At 61.3% G+C, this 26,577-nt stretch overlaps 1 protein-coding gene across 4 annotated transcripts in view; it reads left to right on the top strand.

Annotated features, from left to right (window-relative positions):
* The window catches only part of SCUBE1 (signal peptide, CUB domain and EGF like domain containing 1), a 131,956-nt gene that overhangs the window by 52,423 nt on the left and 52,956 nt on the right, over positions 1 to 26,577 (top strand). For 3 of the 4 annotated variants that reach the window (XM_045465794.1, XM_045465793.1, XM_045465796.1), the window contains one exon: positions 23,689 to 23,814. The exons of the other annotated variant lie outside the window; for it this stretch is intronic. In XM_045465794.1, the coding sequence (XP_045321750.1) occupies positions 23,689 to 23,814 (126 nt within the window). The remainder of the gene's footprint in view (positions 1 to 23,688; positions 23,815 to 26,577) is intronic. 4 annotated transcript variants of the gene reach the window in all.

The following is a 26,577-nucleotide window of genomic DNA, read 5'->3' as shown; positions in this document are numbered from 1 at the left end:
TGTTCTGCGTGCACTAAAGCTACAGGGGCTGCAAGGCGAGGCTGGGGGACGCTGGGTGTGCTTGTTATTTGGAAGCAATTCCTGAGAAAGAAAAGAAGGAAACAGTTAAAAGTCCAAAGCCCGGGATAGGGAAGCAGAGCCGTTTCACTGGATGCCTTCGATGCTCCGTGCTTGTTCAGGCGATTTCCTCAAGGACGCGACAAGCCCGGCGGTCCCCACTCTGCCGTGTCCCCAGAAGGACGTGGGCGCCAAGCTCTGGTGCCCGCTGCCGCTGTGCTGTGCGGACTTCCCTGGGAGCCTGCGGCCGGGGCTGTGGGGCTGCAGGGCTGCGCGGTCCAGCTGCCCCAGATGAGGACCGGGGGCCCAACCTGAGTTTTATAGGAAGCAGATTTATGGGGAAGCAAGTGCACATTGGTGGTGAGGAGGGAGTCCTGCTTTCCTCGCGGAGGGGGGGTTTACAGGGCGACGGCTCTGAGCAAGCCGTGAAGTCCCCGAGGCCGGGGTGGCCGAGCCTCTTTTCCAGCCAGGCGGTGTTGCCCTGTTCCTTTGAAGAGCAGCTTTCCCACGAGCGGGGTCCAGGTGAAGTTGTGAGGCCCCTGGTTGAAAGGAGGGTGCGCGGGAAGGGGGGGGCCAACGCGAGGTTGGATACAAGACCCCGGCCGCGTTCTGTCGGTAACCGGGACCCGGTTTGGCCCGGAGGCACTTGTCTGGCTAAGGATGTCACCGGACAAACCTCAGCAGCAGGCGGAGGAGTAGGGTCAGGGGACACATTAACGTGGAGAGCGGCCGGCTGGCTGCCGAGGGGTCATGTGCTTACTCTGAGCTAGGCCCTCACAGCAACCCAGTGAGGCGGGGATGTTATGACCCTGGGACAGCGGAGGAAGCCAAAGCAGTCAAGTTAGGAGACTCGCCCGAGGTCACACCATAGGGAAAGGGCGGAGTCGGGATCCCAGCGCACGTCTTGAGCTGTGATGTGATGAGGCCGGTCAGGAAAGAAAGAAGGTGGCAGAACAGACAGAAGTAGGCGGGCTTCCTCTTTGCGGAAGCCACACGTGAGCTGAAACAGAATGGCCAAGAGCCGCCGCTGGAAGAGTTGGGGGAAGCGTGCCAGGCAGCACGTCTGCAAAGGCCCTGAGGCAGGAATGGACCAGACTCGGGCGAAAAGCAAAACGAAGGGGAGGGCGGTGGAGCACAGTGAGGCAAGGGGAGAGGAGCCCAGGAGGAGGGGAGCCTGGCAGGGCCCGGACCCTGTGAGGCCGCCAGAGCATGGGCAGGAGTTTAGATGGTGTGCAGAGAGGGCAGCTGTGGGAAGCTGGCTGAGCAGAGGTGGGAAACGTGCTGGAGGGGAGAGTGGAGGACTTCCAGGGCCTCTCAGATACTTCAGGGGCTGGGCCTCAAATTAAGCGTGCAGTAGAGCCTTGAGCCCACGTGCCTCACCTTTCCCAAAGGCCCTGGGGTGACCGGATCCTGACACCAGGACTTGAGATTTAGCCAGCGTACAGATTTGGGGGCCTCAAGCCCAGTCTTTGTTAACCAGCACCAACCAGCACGTTGGTTAAAGAAGTCCCTTCTCTTATTAGGATTTTTGTGTCCATCTCCCAAGTTTTAAATCTGGGCAACGAGTCCATCCAAAAAGCAGCAGACAACTTCCGGGATACCTCCCGAGGGGCGAGTGGCAGCATTTCCAGGGCTCCCACAGGCCGTGTGGAAGGTCTGAAGAAGACAGGCCAAGTGCACAGCACGTCTGCTGACCGCTCGTTAATGCCAGTGGCCGGAGACGGGCGCAGGTGACCCGGCAGGTTGCCTCCCCCTGAGCCTCCGTCGGTTGTGACAACTGCCCGCCACGAGTGCATCCCGACCACAGTGATGCTTGTTGGAGCATCACTCAAAACTCAGAGTGTGTCGGGGGTGCAGAGACCCAGCTCGTTTTGCACCTAAATGCCCCCTGATCCCCGTTCCTCCCGGGAGGGCCCATGAGCCCAGGGCCATTTGGCAAATCAGACTCCTCGTGTCACCTGACTTCTCCTAATGCCTGTCGGCGCCTTGGAGCCTGCCCCGAGCAGGGAGGAGAGCACGAGGTCTGGTTTTGATTAGAGGGGCCTGGATGCACGCACAAGGTCAGCCAGGGTCGGTCTGTGCTCCTGGCCGAGAAACGAGGGCCTGGGACTCAGCCCTTCTGAGTGGCCCTGCTTCCTAGGCACCGGTGCAAACCCTGGCCAGAGGTATGTGGATCTGGCCAGGCCGGGATTGGGAGTTTTAGGCTTTCAGCTCTTCTCCGTGGCCCCTGCACAGCCACTCCTGCCTGCCTGGGTCTCCTCCTCTGTAAATCGGGACGGGTGATCCCTCCCAGGCAAGTGAGGGATCCATTAGGGAAACCCCGTGAAGCAGTCGAGCGCAGCGCCTGCCCTAGGGGAGGCCACTTGCAGGCAGCTTCTCTAGGTGTTTAGAACCCAGGCTCGATGTGAGGAGCCCAGGCTCTGTCCCGGCACTGGGCGGGGGGGTGATGAAGAGCTGTTGGGGTCTGGGGCCCATCTCCTTCTCCTCGGTGTTTCCAGGTGCTGGTTCTGGTGCCGTAACAGCCCACGTTCACCCCCACTCAGCCCCTGGCCCAGCAAACGGTGACAGCCTGGGGGCAGCCGGTCCAGGCCAGTCCCAGCCTCCACCGCCCCCTTTGTGGTCACGCGTCCTGGGAGCCCAGAGCGGATGGGCCACCGAGGAGCCGGCACCTTCTAGCTCTCTCCCTCTCCCATGCCTGCCCTTTTTTCCTAAATCTACGTCACGTCTGTGTTCCACGAAGGTGTTTCCTCCTGGATGAACTTGTCTCTTCCCTCCTGGTGAAGAATTCTTTCCTTCGGTCTGAGTAGAACGGATTTAGGAGAAGAAGGTGTTCAGAAAGGCGTAGGTCTAACCAGCTGTGTGATGGCAGGCCACCGTTTCATTCATTCGTGTTGCCCGGTGTCTGTCTGGTCCTCAGGATCCCGGTGTGAGCGAAAGCTGACATGGTCCCCTGTGAAGCGTTCGGTCTAGAAGAAGGACTGAATGCTAAATAAGGGTTGGAGTTGCTATAGAATAACGAGCTGAGAAAAAAACGTTCTGGAGGGAAGGATCTGGAGCTCCTAGGGGTCTAGTGTTCGGGTCTGAGCAGGGGAGGTGGTGAAGAGAATGGTTTCACCAGCCTGGTGAAGGATTGCCCCCTTCCCGGCACTGGTCCTCAGCTGCCACTGTTGCTGACGCCGGCGGGCTGGAGAAGTCCACGCGCTTCTAAGCAGGAAGCTGTCCTGCACGCCTGCACCCTGAAACCTCACCAGACCTTCGTGGTCTGATCTCTGGCAGTGGCGGTAGGCACCAGGGTCAAGAGAAGTGTCGCGTTGTCCCCACAGTTGTGGGAAACAGCCCCAGGCTCGCGAGGGGGCTTGAGGGGCTGCACATGTCACAGCCCAACCCAGAGGGCCCTTAGACACCCAAGGAGACCTGTCATCCCTGTGTCAGACCGCGATTAAGAGCACAAGTTCTGGGGCCTAGCTGCCTAGATCAGAATCCCAGCTCCAGCAGTCATGATCCACGTGACCTTGAGCAAGTCCCTCAACTCCTCCGTGCCCGGTCCATAAAATGGGGATAGCACAGTACCTGCTTCATAGGGTGGAGAAGATATCGCAAAGATCACTTGATAAACGTGGGTTCCGATTACGGTAATCGGTCACAGATGAGGAAACAGGCCCGGAGAGGACGGGGCCTCACCCCAGGCCCACAGCAAGCCAGCAGCAGAGTCAGAGCAGGTGCACCCTGGGCAAGGCTCTGCCGATGTGTGCTGGGTACTGGCTGAAGCCTGAGCTTCAGCTGAGGGTGGAGGGGAGATAGGGAGTAAGTCCTCATCCTCAAGAGACCCCCTTCCCAGGAGCGAACAGGGACCCGGAGGCTCCGTGAGGCCACCGGGGAGAGGCTGCGCTGCCGCATGGTTGAGCGCGTGGAAGCCGGGCCGTGCTGCCCCCTTTCCCGCGTCTGATGCCCCAGAACAGGCCACAGGGCAGCTGAGCGTCTGTGCCCCTGGGAGGCTGAGCCCCCTGCAGAGCCAGGCTGGCACTGTCCCGGCAGCGGCATCACGGGTTTCCCCGTGCACATTTACCGTTCCCTTTAATGCCCTCTGAGCCTGTTTAAATGCACATGTAAATACGGGTAGGAAACCCCATTGCCCTCCCACCACCAGCGTTCCCTGTGGCACTTTCTCACAGAGCTCAAGACTTGGCGTCAGGGGCGACTCTGGTTCCAGCGAAAATCAGACGTGGGGCCTGGAACAGGGAAGCTTGGCTTCCTTTGTGTTAAATAACGAATGATAGCGCGAGCTGCATTTACTGTATGCCTACTGCACGCCGGACGTTTTCACGCACTCGCACATCGCATCCTTGCCATGACCCCATTTTCCAGATTCAGAAGCTGAGGCACAGAGAGGTTAGGGAACTTGCCCAAGGTTGCGTAGCCATTGCTCTGGTGGTCTGGCCCCTAAGCCCAGGCAGACTACTTGGAGGGTTCTGACAAGGCTTGGACCCCTGTGCCCAGTCCGCCCAGTGGGGGTGAGACCCAGGAGAGGCCCCGAGGGACAGCAGAGACACCTCCTCGGCGTTCCCCATTCGTGAGCGTTCCCTACACCACACATGCCTCATTAAGCACCAAGAGTTTCAAACACGCTTTGTGGTGGAAATTTCCCGAAATGGCGCACCCATTTCCCTCTCCTCTTCGGGGAAACAACCTGAGTCAGCCTGGCCTCTTTTCCCTACAGTTCGTAAAACCTTTATGAACTTCAGTTACCAAGACAGCCACTCCCCTTAAGGGCCACAGAATGCTCGTTAGTGTTTGTCCCCGCGCCGAATGTCCCCAGACACCCGAGCCGGAAATAGCCCTTCCCTTTTGACTTTGCTGTCGTCAGCCGATCCGTACTGCTGCCTCACAGCGGGTTTGCTGTGAAGACTGTGGCGGGGGCTCCACGTGCACACGCAGGTGGGACGCTGGGGACTCCCGACCGGTTGGTGACGTGCCTGGGCTCTGCCCCGGCCTTTTGCCCCGTGGGAACATTCTCACGCATTTGCCAGGTCACAGCCCGACTCTGGGTGACTGCGTTATGCAAAGATGGCCTCGATTGAGTTAAAAATTACTTTGCTCATTAGATCTCTACAGGAAAGACTGTCAGAATCTGTTCCTTTTTCCTGTAGGCTTATGAAGGTACATACCCAAGCGTAACTGGAGACAAGACGATAGGATTTTTTTAACTTTCCGTTTTGAAATAATTACAGATTCATAAGAAAATGCAAAAAAAAAAAAAAAAAAAAAAAACAGTGAAGAGAGGTCCCGTGTACACGTCACCCAGTTTTCCCCCACGGCCACATCTCCCGTCACTGGAGAACAGCATCTACACGGGGAAGCTGACAGCCGTACTGTGTATGCATATGGCTCTCGGCCATCCCATTGCATGTCGATTTCGCGTAACCGCCTCAGCGATCAGGAATTGACATCGTGGGGGCACCTGGCTGGCCCAGTCACTGGAGCCTGAGACTCTTGCTCTCGGCGTAGTGGCCAGCTCCACGTTGAGTGTGGAGATTACTTAAATGAGTCAATAAATCTTAGAATTATCACTCAATAGCTGAACGTCCTGCCAGGCACGCTGCGCCCTCTCCGCCTCTCTCCACGGGGGGCTGTACGAGTTAGTATCTACGCCCGCTCGCTTCGAGAGCAAAAGAGGCATGATTAAGTACGACAGGGCAGCAGCTACAAACTGGGACTGTCCTGGGCACAGCCAGACATACGGTCACCCTAATATTTCCTCGTGTGACTCCTTGAACCTTTCAAAGTAGGTGCCAGCTACCCCCACACGCAGATGCACCCAGGGTCACATGGCTGGGGGGGGGGGGGGCGCCGAGCCGGCACCCAGGTGGTCTGGCTGCAGATCCGGACCACCGCCGTTGAAAGGAACCACCACGACCCCGTGGATCACCTCTTCTCCGATAGGCATGGAAATTGGGTTCTAAAGAGAGGAGGGACTCTCTCGTCCAGCGTGCTTGCCAACCTGGCCTGGGGTTGTGGTGCCCGAGCCTGCACCCTGGGCATGGCATGGCGTGGCATGGCGTGGCATCCTGGGTGGTCAGCGTAGGCCCGCAGCAGTGCTGAGGGGCTCAGCCAAAGGGAACTCAGTTCTGTCTGGGGGCTGGGAGCCTGGGGGAGGTGGAGCGGGCAGAGGAAGTCCCTCAGAGCAGGTGGCCCCTGAGGGAGCCAGCTGGTAGTGAGTAGGGCAGGCGGTGGGCAGAGGGGCCCCTGGGAGATTGCGGGGCAGTGGGGGTTGCGGTGGGAAGGGAAGGGTGAGAGGCTGCTGGGACCATCTGGGTCGAGGCCTGGGTTGAAAGTAACGGGTCAGAAGCAGCTAACCTTGAAAAAACTCGAAGTGGGCCGTGGAGACAGGCAGAAACCCGAGACACAGGGGGCCCACCTCATCCCTTCGTGAGCCTGAGTTCTGGAATAGTCTGGAGCGGGGAGGGCCCTCAGACACCACCCCCCTGGCGCCATCAGACTGGGCCTGGCAGGTCGCAGTGACGACAGGTCACGTCTGTACCGTGCAGGGAAGGGGGCTCCGATTTGAGCCCCTCTGACGTGCGTGATGCTTCTCATATGTGGTTGCTTTTGATTTGGTCTCCAACCTAGCCTAGACTCCGGGTCTCTGGCCGCTCCCACCCCCCACACCCCCCACCCCCCCACGCTCTTCTCTTCCCCGTGGGTCACCCAGCTGCCCCTCACTGCCTGGCCCTTCACGCAGGCTGGCGTGGCCTCGCGTCTGGCCAGGGGTCCTCTGTACCGAAGATGCCAGCTCTGCTCTGGTTGGCCAGAAGAGCCTGTGTCCCAGCAGCCCCTCTTGCCTGTTGGAGGGAGTGCATCCCAGACCCTGAAACCAGACCCAAAGCGGATGCGAGTGAGAGGGTCAAGGCACTGTGCTCGGTGGGACTTTGGACTTTGCTGTGAATGTTGCAGGGCACCTGTCAGTCCTGGGGGCGGAGGCATGGTCCACTCTTCGGGATGGTCACTAAGCACCTTGGGGTGGGCAGCGAGATAAAGCAGTTTTCCGGCAAGTGATGCTGGTGGGCGTCAGGGTCTAGAACTCACATGTGGGTAGTGTGGGCGGAGAGGAGGGTAGCCGAGGGGAAGAAGACAGAAGGGCGGCCGAGGGGAAGGTGACAAGAGGAAGGGAAGGTGACAGAACAGCGGTCAAGGAGAGGGTGACGGGGGTGGCCGAGGGAAGGTGAGAGGCAGGGCAGATGGGACTTTCTGCAGAGCCCCGCCCCGTCAGGTCTGCACTTTGGGGAGCCTGTTGCCTGAGTCACATGGGTGCAGGGTATCTCAGCGGCGGCCGCCTCCGGACGAGGCAGGGCCTGGCTTCCAGCCACCCAAGGAGCCGGGGAGGGGAGCCCGCCCGCAGGCTCCGCGCAGGACCAGTCCACCGCTGCTTCCCATGAGGCTGAACGTGCTCAGCACCCTGGCCTGGGAGAGGCTAGGGGCCAGTGCAGGTGGCCACCCCCGTCGCCTGGTCAGCCCCGGCCTGGCCCCAGCCTGGAGCCTCAGCAACTCTCTGGGCGTTGACGGATGTGAGGGAAATCTCCAGAATCTGGGGCTTCATCGGGGTTTAGGGGCCTGGGATACTCAAGTGGAGTTTCTGGTCTCCCTGCACGTGTTCTGGGGGCTTGGGGACGGCGTATTGCCATCGATGTCACCGAGTGACCTTATGACCGGGCATGGGAAGGGTCTGGGTTCCCCCGTCCTGCTTGGGGGGCAGTGCTCAGAGCCCCACCTTTGAGCCAGGGCGTGAACTCCCAGGACGCACAGACGGCGGGGGAGGCAGACACGAAGGTGAGGGCTGTGGGTTGGGGTGCCAGCACGGCGCGGGGGCGGGGGGGGGGCGCCTAGGCTCCGGCACGGGGGTCCTGGGCTGTGGGGGAGTGCCAGCGGGCTCGCTCACTCAGCCAGCATGCAGACTCCAGCCCTGCAGGCCACACCCTTCCAGTCAGCCCCAGCAAGAAGCCTCCGTCCTCGGGACCCTGGTCCTCGGGACCTGAGCCCGCTGCTAAAGCCCACACCACTCAGGCACTGACTGGGGAACTCCCCAGCAAGAGCCACTGGGGGTTTTCGGGTACGGGGCCCTGGGTTTGGGCCAGAGCAGAGGGCCACCTGCCAAGACCCCAGGAGCAGCCTCTCTGTTGGTCCCCGCGCTCGTCCTAGACCCTCCTTCCGCGTTCCTCCAAGGCCGGTCCTTGGCCCTCCTCTGGACTTTGCCTTCTACCCTGCCCTTCCTGCTCTGACTTGCCCTTCACCTTGGCCGGCAGTCAGACTGGACTCTGTCCCCAGCACCTTCTCTGCGAGCAGGTGTCCTCCCTTGCTAGGCTCATCCCCACCCCTCTGTTGCTCAGCTCACGCTCCCCATCACTCTGACACTTGCATCCACTCTGGGAGGTACTTTGGGTGAGTGCTGTCATCCCCACTCCTGGAGGGAGAACTGAGCCGGGCCACCCCAAGAGACGGTCCTCAGGACGAGGAGGGGCCGACCTTCTAATGCTACAGCCATTTCCCTTCTCCTGTTCCATCTACTTCCAGATTCCAGTAAACAAGCCTGTGGACAGACCCACAGTCCCTTCTGAGCTACCCCAGCCACAAAGCACAGCTTAGGATCTTACCAGTGTGCCTGGCTGGCGGGCTCCCATGGGCTCCCAAGATGCGGTTCCCCTGGCCCGAGGCCAGGCCTTGACCCAGGGGGCTCCAGCGTGGCTCCTACAGGGCCAGGGACATCTCCTGCCCTGTGCCGGAGCTTTCCATCATCAGCAGTGGGTGCCGGGACCCCGTAGGTGTATGGGCTGGGAAGTTTCACTTGTAAATGAGGGGAAACGGCCTAGCCACACTAGCGGATCCCACCCTGGCCCCAGGGCTACCCCTGCCAGCTCTCCCCGGGGTGAACCAGCCGGGCCGAGAGCACAGGGCAGGGCTTGTGCACAGGTTCTCCTCGATCCCCCTGCCCGCTGCAGGCCAGGTGGGCGGAGAATAAACAGCTCTCGCATTTAGCGGGAAGATTTACGGTGCCGCCGGAGGGGACCCGTCCCAGCCCTGTGCAGTCCGGAACGGCCCCGGAGGCGGGGACGATAAATCCAGCCCATTATTTTTTACGAGCCTCCCACCCCATAAACAACTCCTCTGGCTGGTGAGCCCAGCTTCGCGCCCTTCTCCTGGCCTGGCCTCCAGCCAGCCCTGGCCGGGCACCGGGACCCCAGCACTTACTTTGTGGCGCTGGCGGTGGGGATCTTCCTGTGCTGCAGCGCCTCAGGCCGCCCAGAGAGGACAGTGCAGGGCAGACGGTGGACCCAGCCCAAGAGGCACCTAGCCCTGGCCCCCTTGGCGGCCACAAGTCCCGTGGCCTCAGTTTCTGTTCCGTGAAGTGGGGCAGACGTCAGTATTCGTTGATAGTCATGAATGAATGTTTACAAGGACTGCTCTGGACACAGTGTGTCTGGGCACCGCTGTGTGCCCAGCCCGTGCCTGTGCTTTGCCACGAGTGATCAGATCCCAAGAACAGTCATGTGCCGCTAAGTCCCTCTTGCAGGCCAGGAAGTGGACATTGAGAAGCAGAGAGATTTGTCCATGGAGCCCTCCGAGTGTGTCCTTTACCCGTCACGGGCCTCGGAGGGTGCTCTTTTTCTGCCTCGAATGCCGTTCCCCAGCCCCTCGCTTCCTGGAGAACTCTTCGTCCTCCTTCAGAACCCGGCTCGCTTTCACCTCCTCCGTGAAGCCACCTCTGACTCTTGCCAGACGCGTCTTCCTCTCCGTGTGTGCCACAAGGTTCTGAGCGGCTCAGCTCGTTCGCGCGCGCTCTCTCTCTCTCTCTCTCTCTCTCTCTCAGGAGACCCGTGTGTGAGCTCCTAGAAAGGGCACAGACATGTTTCTTACGCCGAACCCAGTGCGGGGAGCAGAGGAGACGTGCCGAGTGGCAGTGAAACGGGATGGGATTGACCTCGTGGGGGGGACAAAGGTCTGAATCGTGTGTGGCCTCGGTGGCAGGTCCCTCCCATGGGCAGGATGCGCAGCACCCGGCGAGGACTTGAGCCGGGCCGTGGTTCGGCTGGGGGCCGCGGCTGCCGGTCTCGCCTGGGCTGGCTCCCCGGCTGCGTTCAGCGTGCAGTCAGCCGAGGCCCCTCCAGCGGGAGAGCCCGAGTTTGCCAGAGGCTCGGAGACTCTCCCCTGCCACGGCCACCTCCTCGCCTCTCTGCCTACGCTGATTCTTCATTGGGGCACCTTTCCTCCCTGCTGCCCCAACCCTGCCCTCTTCCTCCCGGCGCCCTCCCCCCTCGGGCACCCAAACATGTATCCGGGGAAGCCACAGCTAGGCCATCTGTTTGAGTTAGAATCAACGGTGAGAATCTGCGTAAGTTCCCACAGGTGGTTACACCTGCCCTTGATATGCGCTCACGGGAAAGGGAGACGTACTCAACATTTGTTGAGTGCCTGCTGTGTACCTAGCCCTTTATACCCTTTACTTCCCAGAGGACGCTTGGCAGGGACAGCCGCCACCACAGGGCACAAAGCCGGGGATGGGGGTGCCGGGAGGGACCGCAGCACCGCTGGTTTGGGACGGAGCCACACAAAGTGTCTCTGTCTCTCGAGCCCCCGCTCTGAACTGCGCCGCGGCAGGCCGCGGAGGAGAAGCGCCAGCTGTAGGGCCGGGGGGCTGCTCTGTGTCCTCAGAGGACCTCCTGCTAGCGTGTCCCCCAGCGTTCTTACCGGCTCCTCCTCCCAGGGGCCCCAGGGCTGCTGTGGCAACACTGTGGGGGCCGGGCACCCCCCCCCCAGGTCCCCTCCGTCTAGTCACCTGTCGAGAGAGAGGAACGATTTGTTCCCTGGTCACGGCCAGGCCCATGGTCTGGGGGCTGCGTGAGCTGACTGTCCCCCCATGGCTTCCTCTAGGGAGGGATATGGTTGTCAGATGAAAGAGAGGACGTTGTTTCTACTTGGGTTTCAGGTAAGCAACGAATACTTTTTTAGTGTAGGTATGACCCACGTGCCATCTGGGACATACTGATTCCTGGAAGTGTTTGTTGTTTTTCTGAAATCCACACTTCGCTGGGCATCTTCTGTGTCTGTCAGGCACGTGTGTAAATCCGGCAGCCCTGGGAGGAGGAGAAGGACACCCCAGACCTCAGGCCTCTCGAGCCTGGGCGGAGTGAAAAGCCTGCCGGGCCTCAGACGGGCTTGGACGTGCTCGTGCTGACGCCTAGTGGTCAGCAGGGGAACTTCAGGGGGTAGGAAGGGGAGGGGGGTAGCCGCGAGGTGACCCAGGGGCCCGGGAAGAGGGGACACGGGGGAGACAGGTCGCCTTCACGGAGCACCTGAGACCCGAGGGGCTTCACAGAGCAGGAGGCTGAGCCGGTTCCAGGGCCGCACACCTTCAAATGGGCCGGGATGGGAGGCGTGACGCCCACGGAGCTCTGCAAACGTTTGTCCACGCGTGGCTGCCCAGACCGCCGCGTGGTCCTCGCATCTGCTAGGCAGGCTCCCTCCCATCCCACAGAGGCAGCTTTCCGGGGGCGCCGGTGTCTGACCTGGTCCAGGCACCGGCGGGGCGCTGGAGGAAGGCTGGTGTCCGTCCCTGCTTTCCGAGAGGGCAGGCCCGGCCCAGCCCCCCTGCTGTCACCCGGGATGCCGGGAGCCAGCCACGTCTCAGCAGCGCGTCGCACGCCGTGCCTGCCCACACGGTGAGCAGCGGTGACGGTGTGGGCCAGGCATCCCGCTGGCCTGGCTCGCGGCTTCCGCACGGAGGCTCGCACAGGTGGTGCTCTGCGGAGGCTCATGGAATGTGCGAGGGCCCGACGAGAGCCTCGTGAGCCGCCTCCTGACGTGGCAGAAAGAACGCGGAGCCTGAGAGCCGGGGCATCGGGAGCCCCAGGGGACAGAGTTGAAAGGTTCTGTGTAGACGTCGGGCTGACTGCTGCGTGACCCAGTGGAAAAGGAGGGCTTTTGTCTAGATGGTCTCCAACGTCCCTTCCAGTTCCAGCTTTCCAGAAAACTGGTCCCTTCTGGCTGTTTGCTGGCATGGAATCCACAGCCAGGCTGCTTCACTTTAGAGCCATGACTCTTGTCTACAACCGGTGCGCCTTGAACCCACCGCCCCGCAGGTTTGTGTTGAACACCCACGAGCAGCTCGACTGTGGTCGGTCCCTGCGAGAGCGGAGCCCGCGAAAGGCACAGAGGAGAAGCAGCCCGGTCTTGTGGAAAGGTCTGGTGTAGAGGAGACCCGGCCTAAACATACGCGGGAAGAAAGCGCAAGTAGGCCAGTGAGCAGATGACAGGGACCGTGTTAGGAGTCCAGTCGCAGGAGGGTTGGACCTCCACGGCTGGCCCAGCTGGGCGGCAAGCGCCGAGAGGAGGCGGCGTGCGAGTTCAGAAGGGCCGGTCTGTCCCGGCAGGGGGCCGCTGAGCCTGAAGGAAGGGCGGCCAGTAGTAGGAGGGCCGAAGGGTCCTGCCTAGGGGGCGTGGGGGTGGGGGGCAGTGAGGGAAGATCAGACCCACCGAGGCAGTGAGACACGGGCAAGGAGGAAGAGGGAGCAGAGTCCCCTGAGGGCCCCGAGGCAGCCGAGGGGGCCCCAGGGATGGGAGGTAGGGCGTGGGGCGAGCATTTGACCGCTACTGGAGAGTGGCCCAAGGGGACCTTGTCCCTGCTCCACCACACGAGTTGGCAGATCTCTCTCTGAGCCTCAGCATCGTCACCCGTCAGGTGGGCCTGCCGACAGGACCTGTGCTCAGAGTCGTGCAGGCAGTCAATTGGGGACATTTGCAAAGAGGCAAATTGCACGGGGCCTGGCCTTGAGGGGCTCTGGGTAAGTGGAAGTCTGCGGTCTCCTGTACTCCCACTCCCCAGGTGGGGGCGCCCCTGGGGACGCAGCCTGGGCCGGGCTGGACTCCTGGTCAGCCGGGGGTCTAGCCCGGGGCAGCCGGCTGCTGGCACTTGGGTCGGGCCTGGCATTGCCCGGGAGGGTGACGTTTCAGGGGCACGGGGTAGGAGGCGGAGCCCTGCGTCCTTGCTAAAGCCCAGGCTTTGTGATGAGAGGCTCCTAGAGCACTGTCTAGGCACAGACACTGTTGGAGAATAATTAGGGGAGCAGGGCAGATCCAGGCAGGCAGATGGCACACGGTCACGGTCGGCACGGTGACTGCAGGCCCCACCCAGGTCTGGGCCCACAGACAGATGCGCCCTGTTGCCCGAGTGTTGGTCCCTGTTCTGACGCAGAGCCAAAAGCCCAGAGTGGCCGAGCCCAGGTCCCTTGCCGGTGCAGCTGGGCTCGGTGAGCATTTCTCAGGTCTTCATTGCAGGCTAGGCCCTGTGCAGGGCACCAGGGCGAAGAGGTGACTCAGTCTTGGGCCCTGCCTCCTCAAGGAGCCCCTCGTCTGGTGGGGGGAGCCCAGCAGATAGCAGTTACAGTTAGTGTGCTGGGTGCCCTGAGAGCGCGTAGTGCAGGGGCTTTGGAGGCCCAGGCCAGTCCCCTAACACAGACAAGGGACTGGGTGGGGTGGGGGGGGGGGGGGGGGAGGGGGAGAGGAGAGGAGGGAAACAAGGAAGGCTTCCTAGAAGAGGTGACATCCAAACAGAATCTCAAGTAACTATAGTCGAAGCCGCTATTCAAAGGAGGAGGGCATGTGTCCCAGGCAGATGGAACTACATTCCCAAAGGCTCCAAGGTGAGAAGGGAGGGCAGGTTGTGCGGGCTGACGGAGCATCCCTGTTACCTAGGGCCACAGCAGGCTGTGTGGGGGCGGGAGGACCTTTGGTGCCAGACTGAAAACCAGCCTAACCCTATGGGTGCTATGGTTGTGGGGGGGGGGGGCATTGATGAGTTTTTAGCAGTGGGATTTAGCAGTCAGATTTATTATGCTCTAGAAAGTTCCCTCTGCAGCTGTCAAAGAGCAGACCTTGAAGCCAAGTGGAACAGGTTCAAGTTTCACCTCTGTCACATCCTACGTAAGTGACCGTGGGCAAATTGCTTAACCTCTGTAAACTCTATAAAATGAGGATAAAGTTATTTGCTTTGCAGGGTGACATTATAAAGACCTACAGTCTTGTCTTTGTCCCTACACGAGGCTGGGGCTGGGCCCTGGGGAGTCAGGGATGAACTGGGGGTGCTCCGGCCCTCAGCGAGCTCAGGCAAGGGTCTGAGGAGCATGGAGATTGGAGGCAGGGCCAGGGTGAGAAGTCAGCATCTTGGAGCAGCTGGCATTTGAGATTACTTGGAGGGACAGGACGTGGAAACGTGCACGTAGCCAGGGAGGGCAGGGGCTGGGTCATTCCGGGGCCCCAGATCACCATGGGGAAGGTTAACGAACAGAAGGGGATGAGCCCGGGCTTCCCTCCCGTCCCCTGTCCCAGATACGAGTCTCCACTGCCTCCTGGAAGTCCCTGGGGGCACAGGTTCTGTGAAACTCGGGTTCTCCTGTCCTGCTCCGTGTCCCTTGGGCAAGCCACCCAACTTCTCTTCACTCTGTCCTCCTTTTCACTTGCGAGGTGGGGAGAACAGGTTACTCGGAGAAGTGCCCGGGAGGCTTTGAGGAGATTATTCATGTAAAGAGCTTGGCGTATACAGCAGGTGCTCACTGACAGTAGCCGTGGTTGTCATCAGCCTGCAGCAAGTTTCTGGTGGGCCCCTAGATCCAGCCCCCTGGATCCCCAGACCTCCCCTCAGTGGTGACCTCTCTGTGCCTCGGCGCGCCCATCTGTTAAGTGGGGCTAATACCCTGGCGTGTGAAACAGCTCGGCACATGGGCAGCTCTGGGCAGTCGGGCTCGGTCGTGGTCGTCATTCGAATCCCCGCTCCCCCAGTGGCCCATCCCTGCCACTGCTCCTGTGCCTTTCCGTCGTGGCACGACCTTTCCATGTTTCCTTCATCCCCCTGGTTTTTGCCTGCCTCGCTTGGAAGGCTTGCCTCGTCTGGGTTGGGGAAGGCGGTAGCATCTTCCTGCCACCCCCGAAGGCTCCAGCCTCTTTCTGGGCTCCATAATTTTCTATTGATGAGGTCGAAGGGGAGGAGAATCCCTCCCTCCGGAGGTGGGGGGAAGGGCGGAGCAGGGTAATTGTTCTTCTCTCCCGGCTCTGCCGTTCCCAGCTCGCCTTCCCTTCCCGTGTGTTTAAGGGACATGGGTGCGGAAAATGATGTTATTGATGAAGTCGCCATAGCAACGACCCTCGGGAGGCACGCATTCCGGCTTTGTTATCCTGGGCCAGGGCAGAGAGAAAGGCCCAGCTCCTAAGTACAAACAGATTGGGCCCGCACCCACCACCCCCCCCCCGCCCCGCCCTGCTTGAGATGCATCCGTGAACTTTGCTTTGCCGAGAAGACGCGATGTGCACACTGGTTTGGGGCAGGCAGATTCTGCGGTGGTTTAACTGTGCACACTCTCGTGGAGAATCCAGACGTGACGGAAGGCTTTTGGGAAAACTAGGCCCTGGCGGGGAAGGGCTGCCGGGGCCCGTCCCAGGGCCCGGAGGAGGCAAGAATCGAGAAGGGGCCCATCGCGAGGAAGCCCTGGGCACCGGGCAGCAGAAGGCAGGGCCCGGGACCCTGGCCCTGCTCCCCAGGCACGACGCGGCCCTGGCACGTCCTTCCCCACCCTGATCTAGCCTCCGTGTGCTTGCTCATGAGATGGGCGTGGCCGTACCCACGTCTTCGACTCATGATGAGGGCTCAGTCACACGAGAGCGTCATCAGAGCCCTAGTCTCTATATCACGTGTTCTGAAAGACTGAGAAAGGGCTCCTGATTGTGTCCCAGACCCAGCCTTTCTCCCTCTCCCACGGCCACTGCCCTCCCCTAGGCTCCTTTGTCCCTTTCAGGGTGATAGCGCCTCCCATGTGCTTGTGGCCCGTGCTGGTTGCCCTCCGACAGCATCCACAGCTCTCTGCCACGAAAGTGCACCCCTACCCTATTTACAACCTTCCTGTGCCCGCCCCCCTCCCAGCCTGGGACGCAGTCCCTCAAGCTCTTATCTGTGTCCTTAGCCTCAGTGGCCCAAAGAAGGGGAGGGCACACTGAGTGAGCGCCTGGGAGGCCCGGCCTGTGACTTAGCCACTTTTATATGGATGGAAACTAAGGCTCAGAGGGCCATGGTTGCCCAAGGTCCTGAGGGCAAGTGGCAGAGTCTGAAATCGGACCCCATGACACGGCCGTGAAGCGTCTGTCTCCTCATCACTCCCCGCCCCATCCTGGGCACAAAGAGACACTCGGTCGGAGTTTGCAGAGCATCATTAGATTTGGACGGGTTAGATCAAATTAGATTCGACCTGGCGGGCAGCCTGGCCTGACTGGCACCGGGTCCCTGAAGACCAGGATTTCTGGAAACGACTCTGAAATTCGATCTTCTTTCCCCTCTAGGCAGGGAGGTAAACAGGGCTTCCTGCTGAACTTGGCACTGTGGTTACTCCCCACATCAGGACGGGGAGCCAGGCCAGGGGAGCCTGCACCCCGCCCAAGGATGCCGTCTTGTCGTCCGGCTCCCAAGAGCACATGCCGTGCAAAGCAGGGGCCGCAGGAGGACAGAGTCTGGGCCAAGGTCCTTCCGTTCTGTGGCTCACGGAGACCCGCGCCGTGCCCGGCCCCGGGCTTGGCCTCTGCCCTGAAGGAGCCTACGGGCTGGCATCGGTGGAGACGGCGTGCCGGTTAGAACTGGCCAGAGTGCCCCGGCCCCCTCAGGGGAGCCGGGGTGGGGCTGCAGCACAGGGGGTGGAGCGGAAGACGCTGAGGCCTCTTCCGGCAAGGAGCCCAGGACCGTTCCCCTGGAGCACCTCACATGCCGTGGGGTTCACCTATTCAAATTCACTTACCCTCGGCAGTAGCTGTGCTGGAAATACTGTCCTCAGGACAGCCCCCCCGGGAGAGGGCAGAGGGAGTGCCACCTTCTTTACCCCTGGGGCCGAGGCAGAGGAAGCCCCACGCCAGGCTCCAGGAGACGGAGCTAGAGCCCCATCCCCTGCCCAGGCCTGAGCCACCTTGGTCGAGCTCATCCATAAGGTGAGGGACTGATGTGGGTCATCGTAGGTTTGGACTATGTTAAGGGAGAGGCAGGGGACTGTCCCACGAGTGACCGCGGGACTTGTCAGAGCCTTTAATGTGTGCTGTGGAGTTCCCAAGGTGCCATCCCAGAGAACGCATGGCTGCAAATGCCACATAACGCTGTCACGATTCTCTGTGAGATGCTGTCAGGTGGGACAGCCTTCGTCTCTCCCTTCCTCCCTCCCTCCCTCCTCTCCCACCCTTGCTCTCCTTGTATTTCTTTCACCTCTGTGCTGGGCACTGAGGACACAGACAAGGATAAAGATGTCCGTCTAAGTTCCCCATGGCGGCTGAGGAGGGTGACTTCGCGACCACGTGCACGTAGCACAAGGTAGACAAAGGCAGGAACCCGCTCTGTGCCACGTGCGTCACGTAGTTCTATCATTCGAGCGTCGTGGCAACCCTCGGAGGTAAAGGTCATGACAACCCCTTTCCCAGCTTAGAAAACAGAGACCCGGAGAAGAAGGCATCTGACCAGAGGCTCAGGTACAATGCATCTCAGCCCCAGCCCCTCTTGAGCTCTGCACAGCCTTCCTCGGGTGCCTAGAGGATGGTGAGCCCACGGGCAGGCCACCCTCTGGGCCCGGGAGCCGGCCCCTCCCTCTGGCTCTCCGCCTTCGGTAAGACCCACTTCGTGCCGCCAGGGTCCTGGGCACCGGGACGTAACGGTGGACGAGGCCCCTTCCTTCCTGCGGGAGCTCTCTGGTTCGTGGGAGAGGTGGCCGCAGGTCGACGTGCACGGGGGAGAAACGGAGCGGTCCCTGCCTCCCACCCCATCAGCACTTTGCCGCCTGGAAGGAAGAGACACAGAGCCGGGAGACCCGGTCTGTGGGGTCAGATCCACCTGACGCCTCCGTCACGTAGCGGGGGCTGTGCCCAGTGCTGCCCGGAGGCATCGGTCTCACGGGCTGGCGCGTCGGCTCGTCGCTCAGCTGAGAGCCCGCGACCTTTCTGAGCGGTCATGGTGGGTGTGGGCCAGGCCTGTCCGAGGCCGCCCTGGTGCCTCCGGCCCAGTGGGAAGGCCGGCACGGCTGCAAAGGGAGAACAGGACTCAGAGGACGAGCGGGCAAGGGGGGGGGGGGGGAGCAGGCTGCTCAGGGAACCTCGTGCTGCTCGGAAAGGCTAAAGGGGTGACTCAGGCACAAGAGTCGAGGCCTCGTGCGAGCCTGACGGCCCTGTAGCTGAGCTGAGGCTCCGCCCTCATGCGCGGTGGTAGCCGGTGCGAGGTCACGGGAGCCAGGGGTTACGTGCTTTGTTGAGGCGCTGCTCAGAGAGCTTCACGGAGGAGGAGGTGTCCGAACCGGCCTTGAATTTTAATAGGTTTTTAATTCCGAAGGCAACCACTGGTGACAGGCACCGCTTATTACACTAAGGCTGTGCCAGGTTCCCAGTTCTGTTCACCCCGCGAAATGCTGCCAGTCAGCCTTCTGGGTCCCACAAGAGTAGCTCAGGGACCCCGGGGTGGGAGAGTCTGGCTGGGGGCCCAGCAGCCTGGATTACAGTCCTGCCATGTGATCTGGGACAGACACTTCCCATCTGGGGGCCTCATTTTCCCCTTCTGCAAGATGGATGGACAAGATGGGCCACAGGGATCCATCTGTGGCTCTGCCCGCCACGCCGCACCTCTTCTCGTGGGCTGCAGAAGCCGGTGTGCCCCCGAGTGAGGAGGTCATGTGCTTACTGCGTCTGTAGCTGGTGGAGCCGAATTACGGGCACAGAGGCGGCCAGGTTCCTTCCAGGCCCCAGGCCGGCAGCCGTAGCCATCTGGGGAATGGTCGCTGACACCATGGTGATGCCCGGCAGGCCGCCATGGCGGGGAGGAGTTGCCTCCAGAAGCCCTCAGGCCGAGAGGAGCCCAGCCTCACGGGAAGCCAGCTGTTGGTGGCTGCTCTTCTCGGCTGCTTCCTCCGTATCGGCCTGTTTCCCAGCACGGTTGCTGCTTGGGTGTGAGGCCCAGACCCGTGTCCCAGACCCCTGTGGAAGAGGGGAAGGTTATTCCATTTCCCTCCCTTCGTGGAGGATCCCCTCCCAGGCAGGACTTATATTGGACAGTGAGGTCACTGAGAAGGCTCAGAGCTCAGCCTGCCCGCAGGGCCCGGCCAGAGAGTCACGCTAAGCCCAGAGAGGAGAAATCTGGCCACCGTGTCAGTGCTGCGAGTGAGGCTGGGGACCGAGGAAGGCTTCCTGGAGGAAGGGACGCAGTGGCATTTGGCCTTATGGAGCAAACACCTTATGGGACACCTCACGGGTTGACCGTTTCCTGTAGCATCCAGTCTGTGGCGGGTGCAGGGACAGAGACACCCCCTTGCCCCAGCAGAGGCGAGAGGTGATGAGTGCCTGAGAATGGATGGGGGATGGGGACCTAGCTTCAAGCCCACCTGCACCCCCAGGGGTTCCAACAGCAAGGTCAGGAGTCAGCACCCACCCCATTCTCCTCCACAACGACTCTCCTCTCAGCCAACTCTCCCCTTGTTTTGGAAAGTATCGTTTTTAATTTAAAAATGTGTTAATGTTAACATGTGATAGATTTTCAGTTTCTATTTTTACAAATACAAACCACCCCATTTAGTTTCTAGGATAGCAGATATTAGTAGCTATAGCACGTCGACACGTGAACAGAAGCTCGCAGGCTCCCGTGTAACGGTCAGAAACGTAAAGCGGTCCCAAAGCCCTCTCCGCTGACGATCCAGCACTGGCCCTGCGCTCGGCTGGAGGAAAAGTGCCCCGTGCTTCGGAGCCTGGGTGGGGAGTCCTCGGTGGGTCCCCTGACCTCACTCGGGACTTTAGGCGGAAGACGGGGGCCTCGCCTGCCTCTCCCACGGTTGCCAAGACCACTGAAGTGGACACGTTTGAGGTCCCATCACTGGTGGGGCTTGGGGCCCGCCCTTCCAGCCCCAGTTTCTCTGCTTCCACGTCGACTTAGACTGGAACTCCGGATCACCCCCCAAATTATCCTTTGCCAGCGAGAAACAACAGCGTGGCTCATTTTTAAGTCCGGATTCTCAGAAAGAAAGACTGCCTGATTGCAAGGCCACAGTGGAAGAAAAAGCTGAGTGACTTCTAAAGCCTTGTACTCGGTTTAGCAGCCAAAGTTCAAGGCCACATCCGCTCCCCAGTGACAAATTTATGGTTAGTGATAATTAGCAGGGTTTCTGGTGAGTTGTGTTTCTTTGGCTGGGAATGGAAGTTGAATCTCTCTCTTCACAGATGAGCCTGAGCGCAAACAGGGGCCCTCAGGCTCTTCCCAGTTTAGGGAGAATGCACAGATCCGTTTGAGTGGCATCGATTGCCTGTGCCAGCCCCCAGGACAGCCCTGGGCGGTTAATACGGGGGGTGGTGGTGTGGGGGTCGCGTGGGGTCGCCATCGGGAAGCCCTGTGGAACCGGTGCAGTTTGAGACAGGCCTAGGATTTTGTTTGTGGAAGACAGGAGGGGCGAGGGCGTGGAGGGGGCGGTGCCAGGGGTCGGTCAGCAGGCAGCGTGAAATCGCAGGCTGGAGTGCGAGTAGGAGGCGGAGGGAGACGAAGCTGGGAAGAAGCCCGAACACCAGCCCCTGTACCTCGTGGGCGCCAGGGAGCCATCACCAGGGTGGTGGTGGTCAGGGAGGCCCCTTGGCGGCCACCCCCCACTGGCCGGCCCCTGGCCAAGGCGGGAGTCTCTCGGAAGACTTGATGAGAGACAGCGTATATCTCCGTGGCCCGTGAGATCCTCTCAACTGAGAGCCTTCTCCCAGGGGGGGGGGGTTGCCGGGCGTAGACAAGGTCCCCGTGAGGACCTCTCTCCAGATCCGCAGAAGATCCCGGCCTCCGGTACCCCCGTAGAAAGACCTAGCGTCGGAATACCTACACTGTCTTGTCTTTGGAGCACAGATTATCATTCCCGTTTTACGCAAGGGACTCAAGAAGTGAAGCAATTTTTTCTGAGACACGCAACCGGGAAGGAGGCCAGGCCCATGCCCACAGCTGCTGCCTTGGCAGTGACCGAAGAGAGCCATGCCACCTTGGTGAGGCTGGCTCTCACCGGCTCGCAAGGGCCGGCTGTGCACCGCTCCCCAGCTGCACCTCCAGCGACCTCTCCTGGCGCTGGGCGTCAGCCGTGCTAGGGCATTCGCACCCCAGCAGCGGGCCGACCCTAACGCCCACCCCGAGCCCCGTCCGCGCCCCCATTCCCGGTTCCGCGTCGTGCAGCGCCCCCGTCCGCCAGGCGTGCACGGGTGCTGTTGTGGACTTTGGCCAGAGGAAGGGGCTGTCTCCCCAATGAACTTGAAGCTTCCTACAAGGAGCCCTGTTTGTTCCGCTGCTGGGTCGTTGGTCACGCTCTGCGTCTGTCCAACCGCGTGCCTAGAATAAGTAAGGAAAGTGAGGTGAAGGAACAACATGGGTAGTCAAGTCAGGTGAGACCAGAGGTCAGCGCGCTGAGCAAAGTGCAGGTTTTACTCGTGGCCATTTCTTCGTTTTATTGATATTTAGACTTTTTAAAACTGTCTGCTGTGGGGCCTCTGGGTGGCTGAGTCGGTTGAGCTTCTGACTTCGGCTCGGGTCATGATCGCCAGGTTCGTGAGTTTGAGCCCCGCATCGGGCTCTCTGCCCGCCCCCCCCCCCAAAATAAATAAACATTTAAAAATACATCTTGGTTGTAGCTGCCAGGGTGTTTGTGTTTTTAAATAGATGTCAGATCTCATTTGCGCCCCCCCCCCGCCGCCACCCATGTTTAAAGTAGACAGGGTCAAGACTGAGCCAGTCCTGACACACACGTGGGCCACCTAGGGGAAGGGAGGCCCCCGTGTGTCCCCACCCGTGGCATTCCTTCCTCCGTCCAAGGCTGGCTCCTCTCGGGTAGGACACGGAAGTAAGGTCTCAGGGCGCTGTGTGGGCGGACAGCAGCTCCTCCTTTCATCTGCCCTTAGCCTCTTGATGGACTTGTGACCTACAACCTCTCACTTGACCCCAGTGACCTCATAAATCCTGGAAACTCCTCACAAATCACCAGGAAGATAAACATCAACTGGGGTCAACCGGAGGGGGTCCGAGCCACTCCAGGCAGACTCCTGGGGTGGGGGGAATGTCCCAGGAACTACGGGTGACTGAGGAGAGAGGCAGATGGCCCACCCCAGGCGCCCCTCACTGTCCCCATTATGCCAGAGCCCTCAGGGAACATTTCCGTGTAACTCTCCGCGAGTAATGACTGGAGGCCAGGCCTCTGGAGCCTCGAGGTGAATGGTCCATGGTCCTTGCCCTGGAAACTCAGGGTGGCCCAGCTCTCTGCGCTCCACAAGGCCTCTGGGCCAGGAGTGGGAAAGAGGTTTAGAGTCTGAGGTGCTGGTCCACGTCCTTGTGATGCCTCTCAGCGTAACGTGGGCCTTTGGGCAGGTGTCTCAAGCATGGTTTCCCCACCTCTGAAGGGAGCGCTTGCCTTTATAGGGGCAAGGAGCCCGAGCACATTGCTCCTGCCTAGGGTTTGGAGCCCCAGTAGAGTCTCGGGGAGCCTGGAAAGAGAGGAGACAGGAACACAGCTGGCCTTGTGAGGGACAGGGCTTCTGAGCCCGGCCGGGAGGACGAGTCGGAAGGGCCCGCCAAGCAGGTGCAACAGGGGCAGGGCTCCAGCTACAGGATGGGGACACGAGCAGGCGGTGGGGTGGCCCGGCCCCAGCACCCTGGGGCAGGCTCCCCTCTCTGATGCCTCCCAACCAGCAAGGCGGGGGGCTGAGTCTTCACAGAACAAGGCACCTGAGGTCTGCAAACATTTGCCTTTAAAAAGTAGCGTCTGCCAACCAGCAGGAGCCTCGGGCTGAGATTGTGGCAATGGTGACCCGCGTGCCCCGGGACGCGGAACAGGCTCCGGGGGGGTACAGGGGCGTGCGGACGGAGCCGGAGGTCGTACGGGGCTCTGCGTTTGGGAGTGAGGGTTCCTCGGGTCCTGGGGCGCACTGCAGGGACCGGGGACAGAGACAGACCCCCCCCCCCGGCAGCTGGGGGGTGGTGTGTAGGTCAGGGCGTGGCCGTGGGGCTGGTGAAGACGAGCCTCTGCCACCCTGAGGTCCAGGAGAGCAGCACGGCTGCCTCTGACTCGTGCAGGAACGCGGTGAGGGGTGGCCGCGCGGGGCCGACGGCGCCTCCCAGGCCACAACACATCTCCTGACTGCTGCTGCCCCCCCCCCCCCCGCGGTCCCCTGACCCGTCAGCCTCCCCTCGGGGCCCAGCCGCCTGCCGCGCAGGGCCACGTGCCCTTCCGATGCAATCCGAAGAGTGCTGCCTGCTGCCATCGTTTGAGATGCCGCCGCGCCTGCTTTAGTAGGGAAGCGGTCCGAAGCCCCGACCTGAACTCGGTTCCGTAATCCGACCTAGGGCGGGACCACTTCTTCCGTGGGTCCCCTGGTTTCTCCCCAAGACCTCTGCAGCTGGACGGCTAGGTGCACACCCCTCCGTGCGCGGACGGTGCACGTGCTAACGGCGGCCCCAGAACGCTGCACTTGATGGTGACGTTTTAGAGGCTGCCTCTCTTCAGCCTGAAATTTTCTCTCTTCCCTCCCCCCGGTTCTCTCTCTCTCTCTCTCTCTCTCTCTCTCTCATCTGTCTCTTCCCAGAGGGTATGAACTGCATGAACAAAGACCACGGCTGTGCCCACATCTGCCGGGAGACGCCCAAAGGTGGGGTGGCCTGTGACTGCAGGCCCGGCTTTGACCTTGCCCAGAATCAGAAGGACTGCACACGTAGGTAGATGGAGGCAAATGGGTCAGACATCCCCATGCGTCTCCTGCCATTGCTTTATTGGGGGTGGGGGGATCTGTCCAGTCGGCTGGACGTTTCCCAGGGAGGGCTCTCCGCCCCTCGGGGTCGAGAGGAGGGCAAGGTCCCTGAAGAGGCCTGGGGAGGCATGAGGGATGAGGGCTGTGATCGCTAGACATGGCGGTTTCCCCACCTGGCACGAATCACCGACAGCCCCGGGGCAGGACCCTGCTCAGTAGCCCTGCCGGTGCGAGCTGTGACCCTGACCCCAGAGACCCATGGGCCCTGAGCCGAGCCCTCCCACGGGTATGGAGGGCTGTGGCACAGAGACCTACAAGCCCAGGCTTCCCGGTAGGCCAGGGCGGCCCTTGGTGACAGGATGGTATAAAGAAGGAAAGGAGCTTGGGGGGGGGGGGGAGGGGTCCCAGCCCAGCCCGTGCTGACCTTATTTCCAGGATCACAGATCGGAGCTTGCAGGCTGCCCCCGCGGGGCCCACTGTAAATGGTGATTCCCTGGGAGATCTGGGTTGAATGAGGCCTCTGGCCAAAGGTGCCATTGAGGACCAGCTTGGAGGTCAGCCCACGGGGCACAGGTGTCATTCAGCCCCTTAACGTGGTCCTCCCCGGGAGGACTGGGAGCCCGCAAACGAAGCAGGACCGTGGCCAAACACACGAGTCCCCAAGAGCGTCAGACCCAGCTCCCAGCAGCTGCGTGGGGAGTGGCGGGGTCGGCCTCGGCTCACTGGGCAGCTGGGATGCCCGCCGTGGTGCCGCGTTTGCTCTGTGTGTACGAAGAGCTGAGGGAGGCCGGTGTGCCTGCTGCCCACGTCTGGCCAGAGACGCCTGCTTCATTCCAGCCCCGCTCTGTGATGCAGAGAAAGGTGTGGAGGAGTCCGAATCCGATGCCCGGTAGAGAAAGCAGCCCCAGCCTTGCCACTGAAGCAGGAGACTGAGCTGACCAGCGCTCACAGAGAAACTGGCCTTGCTTTCCATCCTTCGTTCTGCGGAGAAGACAGCTGGCCCTCGCCGGCCTGTCGTCCTTAGTCCGTGATTGTCATCAGCTGTTCTGTGGGTGGCCGCCACACCTCTCCCAGCCCATGCTCCTCAGTCACCAAGGTCTTGGGGACCCACATGCACTAGACACAGTCCCTGTCTCCAAGGAGCTCGTGCTCCAGCCCCCACTCGTGATGCGTCCTTTCCCCGAAGTGGAGATGCTTCCTCTCCCCAGGCACGTCCCGAGACGCGGGCAGCCTCCCTCCTTGTTGCTGGCCTTTCCTGCGGGGCCTCACAGATGAGCGTGCGGGCGGTCACCACGGGCGAGTGCCCGGCTCCAGCCCCAGGACTTTGCCAGGCCCTCTGTCCTCTGCATCGGACAGTTCCTTTAACTACAGAGAAACCCGCCGCGCCTGGTGCCCTTCAGAACGGAGAGTGCAGAATTGTAGCTTTCCCAGTCCTCCGGACCAAGGCCAGGGACAAGCACGTGTGGACTGGGCAGGCTTGTTGACAGGCTCAGCCAGAAGTAGAGAGTGTTCCTTCCACAGCAAGACTGGCCAAGCCTTGAGCTGGGTGCTGGGGAGAGAGCTCTGCGAGCCACAGGCGGTGACTGGGACCCACTGAACCGTCTGGGATGAGCACTGCAAGGGGACAGGTTGCTCAGAGGACGTCTCCCGAGGGGCCGAGCTGATCGGAGAGGTCGGGGACAAGGCAGGGCCCTCTGTGAGCAGGGAAGCAACCCCCCCCCCCCACCTCCCCACCCTTCAGTGAGAAGACTCAAGCCCTCGACCCGCATGTTTGCTGGTGAAAGAAATAGAAGCCCCGCCCTCCCTGCTGGCGGGGGCTCCGTATAGCCAAGGTGTTTATAGACTCGGATACCGGTCCTGGGGGCAAGGAGTGGGTGACCGCAGCCCTCCTGTGCAGGGCCCGCGCGGATGGCCCTGGCTCCTGCCGTGTGGTCGACGTGAAGGGTTAGCATAAAGTTGGCTCTGAGGCTTTCCCCCCCGGCCCTTGAGGCCGACTGAGGTCTAGGAAGTTCTACATCCGGATTTGGGTTGGGGGCCTAGCCCGCCTCCGTGGGCCAGCAGGACCGCAGGGCCTCGGCACCCAACTCTTCTATCCAGAGTGCGGGGCCCACGCCGGGGCCAGAGGGGCTGTTTCCATCCCTTCTTGGTGGTCCCGGAGCTCAAGGTGCCAGCACGCACTTCCACGTACAAGCTGTGGGCGCTCTCGGTGCTCGCTAGCCCGGCCCCCACGGTCCATGAGATGCGGGCACGCCCGTGTGGGGGAGCACGGGGCCCTCAGCACGGCCCTCCCCCAGCTTGCCTCAGACAGACCTTCGCCCTCGGAGTCGCTTGCAGGGCGCGGCCCATCTCCTGGAGCCCAGAGCTTGGAAACAACTGTCTGCGGTGTCCTCACGGCCTCCTCACGCCTGCACCCCTGCCCCCTGTGAAACGAAGCTTCTCTCAATCTGGGGAGGCGCGTGACGCCCAGCCCGAGGCGGGGCTGTGCCTGGGGCTCTGCCCTCACCTGAAATCTGTGGCCGCCTCTGCCCTTGGCTTCCCCGGGGCTCTTCCCAGGCAGAGAGCTGAGCTGTTTCAGACACGGGAGACTCTGACCGCAGGCTGCCGGGCTCCCCGGGAAAGCCGAGAGAAGAGATGCTCCCGTGGAGAAGGGGCCAGAGGGGCTCCGCACTCCCAAGTCCCCTTTGTGCTTCCTGAAGAGTTGTGCACGTCCTCGAAATGTCACCCCGG

Source organism: Leopardus geoffroyi, chromosome B4 (assembly GCF_018350155.1).
Source record: "Leopardus geoffroyi isolate Oge1 chromosome B4, O.geoffroyi_Oge1_pat1.0, whole genome shotgun sequence".
Classification (NCBI taxonomy): Eukaryota; Metazoa; Chordata; class Mammalia; order Carnivora; family Felidae; genus Leopardus; species Leopardus geoffroyi.
The sequence above is the reverse complement of the archived record's forward strand: the minus strand, read 5'-3'. Positions and strand labels throughout refer to the sequence as shown.